Below are 8,019 nucleotides of genomic sequence, written 5' to 3'. Positions count from 1 at the left end.
GTGTGGGGGTCCCCGTGGGGCTGCCGTGCTGCGCGGGGGCGCAACCTGCGCGCTGCCGCTGGCAGGGGATTACGGAGCGGGGCGAACTGACGGGGTGCTGGGAGCGGGCGGGGGTCCCCAGAGGATCGTTCACCTTTCCATTCGTTTGTGAAATATTTTTAATACATCACCGGGCTTGGGGGAGGAGGCGCGTGAAGAGAAGGAGGAGGGGAGGCACTCCCGAAGGAGCCGCGGCCAGACGGCGGGGGCCGGGCAGGGGCGGCGGGGGCCGCGGGTCTGGCCGCGGGCGCGCAAGGAGCGCGGATGGTGCGGAGTGCGGAGCTGGGTCCCGCGCGGCCGGGCTGGGCCAGCGCTAGATGGAGTGATGCATGAGCGAGACGGGGAGGTTTTAACCTTCAGGGGGAGGAGCCCCGTTTAACTACAGGCATTTGTTCTAGGGCAGGTCACTTTAATCTCTTTAGCTTTAAACTGTCCAACTCGCAACTCGCGTTTCTCTATAAGGGATCTTTACCACTTCCCTGCCTATGCGGCCGGAGCGCCGTGCCTCTCCCCAGCAGAGACAACCGCCTTCCAGGCACTGCCCAGATTGCTTCCGACACCCTTAAAATAATACTGTTAGTAATAAGTGGATTTGCTTTTGGTTTTTGTTGATTTTTTTTTCTTCTTTAAAAAAAAAAAGCTCCTTGTTCCTTTCTGTGTGGAATAAACACCTGCAAACTCCCCCAGGCAGCCCGGCGCCCCTGCCATGGATTCCTTTAAAGGTGGAATGAATTTGGAGAGACTGCCTGAGAGCTTGAGACCCCAACCCTCCCATGACATGGCTTCCAGCTTCCATTTGCAAAGATCCTCGGAACCCAGAGACCCGATCGACAACTCAGCCAGTGAATCCTCCGACACGGAGGTGCCAGGTAACCCTCCCCCTCCCCGCGCCCCCCGCGGCCCCGGCCCGCTCCCCCCGCGCTGCCTCCCCCTCCCCACCGCGCCTTCCCTGCGCGGGGCGGCCGGGGGTGCTGAGCCTGCACCCCCGCGCTCCCGGAGCCGATGGAGGGACAGGGCTGAGCGAGGGCTGCCGGTGATCGCGGCGGCTTCATCCCAAGCGAGCCCCGGGAGCAGGAGCGGGGGGCAGGGGCCCTCCTGGAGCTGCCTCCCCCACCGTGCCCGGCGCTGACAGCCCGCCGGGGGGACACATGGCTCCATGGTCCCATCCCAGGAGCTGCTCTCTTTTATTTATTATATTTATTTTTAAATAAAAAAATGTTATTAATTGATGGGGTCGGGAGGAAGGGGGGGCTCTTCGGGGAGTGCGGTTTTGCCGGATGTTTCTGAAATAATGTCAGCTTTTGCCCGGGTTTATTTTCCAGCTCGGGTGGTGCAGAGATGGAAAAAGATCTCTCTGTCAGCGAAAAAAAAATTTTAAAAAAGAAAGGGCAGGCAGAGCTGGAGAGGCAGCGTGGGGCCAAGGCAGGCAACGCGGGCCGCCGCGGAGGGGATGTGCGCGGCCGCGGAGAGGGTTTGCGCGGGGCCCGAGCGCTTTCCCCGCAGGAAAAGGGAAGGATCCCCATGCCCTGACCACCGTGTGCGAGGGCTACAGGGAACGCTGGGCTCTCTCGGGTTGCATTTAATTAAAACAACAACATTTTTACAATGACAAGGGAAAGTAGAAGAGAGAAACAAAAGCTTGAAGAAGGAGTGTAATATTCCTTCTCCAGCAAGACTGTTTCAGAGGGAGTTTATGTTTTATATAATTTTAGCTTTCTAATGGCTATTGTTGATCTTGGGAATTTTAACCTAGAGAGTGGCTGTTGTACCAGTGGGTCCCGAAGTGGCACTCGGTGATAAACAGGGTTTGGGTTGTGCCTCCCGGCCTGATTCGCAAACAAAGTTAGAGACCGGCGTCTGGAAGGGACTCTGAGATTAGAGGGGATTATTGGAGATTAGAGAGGGAGATTTGCTCCATTTTGCCCTACCCCTGTGTGTGACCCCTCGGTGCTGCCGGAGGGTTGAGGAGCTGCCTGCTTTTCTTCTCCGAGAACCTGCAAAATACCTTTAGATTTTATTTTTTAATGGGGGAAAAAAAATTAGTTACAAAAGCCGATTAAAGATGCCTTGCCTTATGATTTGGAATTGCATCACAGCCCTGCGCTGAGGCCGGATTTTTAGGGAGGACTGGGAGAATTAAAGTCAGCGCTGGGCGAGGGGGCCGGAGCCCACCGGGACCGCTGCCGCTTCCCGATCGCCCCCGCTCCCTCTCGGCCCGGTTTGTCCGAGCCATTCGCGGCCGAGAGCGGGAGGATTTGTTTTGGCGGGGATGATTTTTGTTTCTGTTTCGCCGCCGCCGCCGGGCCATGCGGCTGGGCCGGTCTGGGGACCAGGGGGCCTGGGGCGATGGGGTCTGTGCTGAGAGGCCTTGGGTTCGCTGCAAACCCCGCATGCGATCGGCCCCTTTTGGGGTCCGCTGAGCAGCTGAGGATCGCTCGCACCCTCACCCCTTTCCCTGTGCAGGGTTCCCAGCAAGGTGCGATCCAAGGGTGACTTTGCAAGGACGAGCCCTCCCGGGCTCTGGATTCAGCACGCGATTATTTTTAGACCCCCGCTTACCTCGCAGAGGTCGGGGCTGTAGAAATGCCCCCGGGCCCGCCGGCGGCGGGAGAAAACCCTCCGAAAGGGGGTTAAAAACAAAACCAAAAACAATCTATAGAGGAGGAGGAAAAAATCTCTAAAGGAGAAAACTCGCCGCGATTTTTCCCTTCTGCAGCAGCAGGACCGAGGCCGGGGCTTGGCCGCGGCCCCCGGCCCTGCACGGCCCGGCCGCACCTTTCCCGCTCCTGCAGGGCCCAGCCCGGAGCACTTTGGTTCAGGGCCTCCAGACCCTCTCCGAGCGCTGCAGCCGGGACAAACCGGGCCCAAACCGGGCTGGGAGAGCAGAGAGCCCGTTACGAAAGGGGAGAGGGGGTTCGCAGGGCCGGTATTGAATTCCTGCTCCCAGCCCGCGCAAATCCCGACCGAGAAAACCCTCCTGGGTGGTTTCTTTTTTCTTTCCTTCTTCCGAAATGATTTTTGCGGAGGGCTTCGCTCAGCCCTGTGTTAAAATAAACACCAAAATCCTAAAAGATAAAGAATAAAATAATTATGAAAAGAGAATGAAGTGGGGGAGCGAAGAGGGGTCTTTTGCAATTAATTGCTCCTGGGTTTTCCACCCTTGCCCTCCCAAAGTTTCATATCGCGGCCGAGCACAACAAAGACAATGGAGCAAAGATCACGCCTCGGTTTGGAGGGAGCGAGAAGGTGCCGTAGAAAGGCGGAGCGGCCGCTGATACGGGGACCCCGCTCCCCACAAATGCGGTCACCCGCGTTGAGCCGCCCTGGGGTCCCTCCTGCTGCATCCCTGGGTGCCCTGGGCCCGGCAGGGCTCCCTGCTCCTTCCCCAGCCGCGCCGGGAAAGGCCGGGATGGGCTGCGGGGCTCTCGCTGCGTGCAGGGCTCAGCGGGACACCAGTGGGTGCCCCCACGCGTGCCTCCAGTGGGGTGGGCAGCGCTGGGTGCGGGGCGGGGGTGTCTGCCTTTGTGTGCCTGTACTGGGAAAAAACCAAAGCAAAAAAAAAAAACAAACCAAAACCAAATGAACCAACCATCCCCAACCCGACCCCTCGCAGAAAAAGAGCGTAGCGGCGAGCAGAAAAACGAAGACGGGGCCGCCGACGACCCGGCGAAGAAGAAGAAGCAGCGGCGGCAGCGGACCCACTTCACCAGCCAGCAGCTGCAGGAGCTGGAGGCCACCTTCCAGCGAAACCGCTACCCCGACATGAGCATGAGGGAGGAGATCGCCGTCTGGACCAACCTCACCGAGCCCCGAGTCCGGGTAAGAGGGGCCGCAGCCCCGCCGGGAGCGAGCTCTGCTCTGGGGCCGCCGGAGCGTGGGGGGCTCGGGGCAGCTGCCCCTTGTGGGGAGCGCTGGACGGTTTGCTCTGGGCTGGATTTAATGACCAAAACTGGGATCCAGGTCGGAGAGGAGAAATTCAGCTCTCGGCCACGGAGAGATCCGCCCGGAGCGGGTTAGCGACCGTGGGCCTTGCGCTGAGCACCGGTTCGAAAAGTGGGCGGCGAGCGGCGCAGGGAGCAGCGAAAGGCCGGGGTGGGAAAGGGTCTGACTGTGGGGGGAAGAACCCTCTGGACCGGATCAAAAGCGTCGCAGGGATGGAGCAAAATCCCATCCGAGCAATTTCCCCTTGCTCTGGTTATTCCCAGTAATAGCCACGGCCATGTGCCACCAAACCCCTGCCCCTGGGTATGGCGACAGCGCGATGGCGAGCTGCAACCCGCACGGAGCGGTCTCGGTGCCGGCCCCTCCCGGCCCCGCGTCTCCCAGGGCCGCCGGCTGCTGGTGGAGGCCGATAGCGAAGGGCAGGGGCCGGGGAGCGGTCACAAAATCAATACGGGCTGAAAACACAAACTTGTACCGCGAAGGAGCTTGACTTTTACACGCCTTGGAGCCTATGCCACCATATATATGTGTGTATGGTGTAAATATACACATACAGTATATATATATATATATATGCACCTCTCTTAGCCAGATTCGAGGGCCTCGGTAATGTTGGTGCACACGGCTAGAAACATAGAAACATGTATATGTGTGTGTGTGTGTATGTGTATGTATATAAATATATATATATATATATATATATATATATATATATACATGTATGTGTGTGTGTGTGTGTGTTTCGGCAGTTCCTTAGAGATATTTATGAGCGAAAGATCCTGGCAAAGAAGGACCGGGCCGAAGCGGCTCGGTCCTATGGATCTATCGCTGTGTCTCGGTTTGTCCACTTCCCAAGTGCTTTTTTTCCACCCGAGACATTTCCCCGCGCGGTTTCCACAGTGGTCGCACACTGCGGGACCGTGGGCTAAGCACAGGAAAAACGGGAACTGCGGAGCGAAGCCCCACCGCACGGAAAATCCACTTTTTCTTTTTTTTCTTTTAGTTTTTTGTTTTTAACTTGGCAATTAAACCTTGAGTGACCAAATCGGATTATAGACATTCTGCTTTAAACATTTGAAAAGTAACCACCCATCTGAAACAATTGCGTCTGAAAGCATTGTCTTAATTGAGTTTAAAACAAAACAAAGCCTGAACATTAATACTGGTTGAATATTTCATGGAACAAATATAACTAAAATATGAGTTGCAATTAACATCATTTCGTTCTCCTTCTGTGTGGAGATGTTTGGGTTTGATGTTTTGAGATGGCAGATTGCAAATCTAACCTTAATTTGCTATGAGGGCCTTCCTTTAAAATGTCTAGGAGCCATAATTAAAACTATTACCCTCATTTTCAGGAAATTCCTGTCTGGAAGCACCTTCCGAGGAGTATATTACAGGTTTTGAACATGTTGGCTTTCGTTTCCTATTTATACAGGATTCTTTTTATTATTGTTATTTTTTAAAATAGACTCCGCCATCCGTTCCCCCACGGAGTTTCCATCCTTGAGCCCGGTATTTAATAATAGTTGTGCCATTTCTGCGCCGGGAGGGGAGGCCCCGGGAGCCGCCCCCCGCCCCCACCCCGGCTCCGGAGGGAGCGCAGCCTGCGCGGGGCCGGGCCCGGCGTCCGCAGGGAGCTCCTGGGCCCCGACCCGCTGGGACAAATCCGGCCTGTGGTGGGGAGGATGCTGCAAGGCAGGCTCGCGGCCTGGGCGCCGGCAGCAGGCAGCAGGATGCAGATTTTTAACCAATTTTTAAATATTTTTGAAGCTGCCCGGCTTCAATCAGGGGGCACTCAAATGCTTTCCGAGGGCTATATATGTAGTATATATACGATTATATATATATATTATCATGTATAAAAATAATCAGAGACTGGAACCGGTTTTCGCATCAAACATCAGGACCAGCCCCTCTTCTCTGTTTCCTAGTTAGGGCTGTAAATTCTCATTAGATGTAAAGGCAGAGGTTGCATCTATCCGAGGGCGATGCAGGGATTGATTTTTTTTTTTTTTTAACCTAAACATACTAATCTAATCCCTTTTTTTATGATCTGTAACAGGGGGCTTTTATTACACAGCATTAGCGTTCGGAAACGCGGCAGAGCCGGGGCGAGCCGGCCCTAATCAGAGCGGGCCGTGCTTCGTCCCCCGTCTGGCTCCGGGAAAGGGGCGCGGGGGGCACAGGGGACGCGGGGGGACGCGGAGACCTGCGCAGGCACCCTCGGCACAGGGAACGGGGACGGCTGCGCGCATCCCGGCTGGCGCATCCCGCTGTGCAGAGAGGGATGCGCGCAGAGCCCGCCGTGCGCGCAGGCACCGTGCGGAGCAGGACCCCGTTCCGCGGGGCGGGGGGCGGCGGGGACAGGCGGTGCGGGGCCGCGGAGCCCGCTCTGGAGTCCCGGAGGAGCTGGCCGGGCCGCGGGGAGCAGCGCTGGGCTGCGGATACCTGCGCTCCCCTGCGCGCATCTGCGCACCGGCAGTGGGTGGGGGGCTGCTGCGGCCCCGCACTCACCGAGACGTGTCGCTCCCCCCTCCTCACGCAGGTTTGGTTCAAGAACCGCCGAGCCAAGTGGAGAAAGCGGGAGCGGAACCAGCAGATGGACCTGTGCAAGAACGGCTACGTGCCCCAGTTCAGCGGGCTGATGCAGCCCTACGATGACATGTACGCCGGCTACCCCTACAACAACTGGGCCACCAAAAGCCTCACCCCGGCGCCGCTCTCCACCAAGAGCTTCACCTTCTTCAACTCCATGAGCCCCCTGTCCTCGCAGTCCATGTTCTCGGCGCCCAGCAGCATCCCCTCCATGAACATGCCCTCCAGTATGGGCCACTCGGCCGTGCCGGGCATGGCCAACTCCGGCCTCAACAACATCAACAACATCAGCGGCTCCTCGCTCAACTCGGCCATGTCCTCGCCCGCCTGTCCCTACGGGCCGCCGGGCTCGCCCTACAGCGTCTACCGGGACACTTGCAACTCCAGCTTAGCCAGCCTCAGACTGAAATCAAAGCAGCACTCCAGTTTCGGCTACAGCAGTTTGCAAAGCCCCGGCTCTAGTTTAAACGCCTGTCAGTACAACAGTTGACGGACTTGACACAAACCACCTCCGACAAAGCACCGCCGACAAAGCAAAGCAGAAGCAAAGCGACGTTTAACGGAAAAGAAAAAAAAAATATTAAACCCGATGATGATTAAAAGCAAAACCCAAGCAAGTGAGAGAGGGGAAAAAATAAAATAAAGCACACACACACACCCCCCCGCCCCCCCCCCAAAAAAAAAAGCCCCAAAAACTCCGCGGACTTCGACTGTCTAGGAAAAAAAAAGGCAAAACAACGATGCAACCAACAAAACAGTGCTTTAAAAATATTTTTTAAAAAATTTAAAAAAAGTATAACTCCATCTAAAACCGTAAACGGACCAGCAAACTTTTGCAAGAGACACCGAAATCTGGTACATGGATGAGTTGCAATTTTTTTCTCTGGATTATGCGGGTTGTATGTGTTTACTTGAACTTGCACAGGAGTCGGTACGGCGGCCGCTGCCCCGCGGGGAGGGCGGCAGGAGGGGACGCCTCGGTGGTAAGAGCTGGTGGGACGGTTCTTGGCCGCTTGTCGCACGGGAAGAGTTTGGTTAATGTTTACCACTGAGAAACAGAATCACACTCGGAAAAAAAAAAAAAGGTTGGGGGAAGAGGGGAGGGAAAAAAAAAACCAAATCGCAGAGTAGAATCTGCAGGGGGAAAAATGGTTGAAATATTAGGTATGAAACTATTAAAATAATAATGACAAGGGTCAACCACTTATATAAGGTTATATTTATATCTACCGTTGCATTGTGCCGGATCATTGTCCTTGGCCGTTGAATAAACTGTTTTTAAAATGCATGATTCTTGATGTTTTTTCTTTAGTTGGAAGCTCTAATCCAGTCATTCCTGATACTAAGCAGCTCAAGGTTCCTACCTCTTCATCCTTTCCAAAAGACTGCAGTATCCCCGGTTCTGAGAGAGCACAGAAACCCTTCAGCAAGGCGAAAACT

At 55.5% G+C, this 8,019-nt stretch overlaps 1 protein-coding gene across 1 annotated transcript; it reads left to right on the top strand.

Annotated features, from left to right (window-relative positions):
- Window positions 1-745: 745 nt before the first annotated feature.
- PITX1 (paired like homeodomain 1) lies at window positions 746-7,069 on the top strand. The gene is made up of 3 exons (XM_036391763.2): window positions 746-908; window positions 3,653-3,858; window positions 6,530-7,069. Exons 1-3 carry the CDS (start codon window positions 746-748, stop codon window positions 7,067-7,069), a joined length of 909 nt encoding a protein of 302 aa, XP_036247656.1.
- Window positions 7,070-8,019: the final 950 nt, after the last annotated feature.

The sequence above is a fragment of the Molothrus ater genome, chromosome 15, assembly GCF_012460135.2.
Source record: "Molothrus ater isolate BHLD 08-10-18 breed brown headed cowbird chromosome 15, BPBGC_Mater_1.1, whole genome shotgun sequence".
NCBI classification, from domain to species: Eukaryota; Metazoa; Chordata; class Aves; order Passeriformes; family Icteridae; genus Molothrus; species Molothrus ater.
Note: the sequence above shows the minus strand (reverse complement) of the source record. Positions and strands in the feature narration are given on the sequence as shown.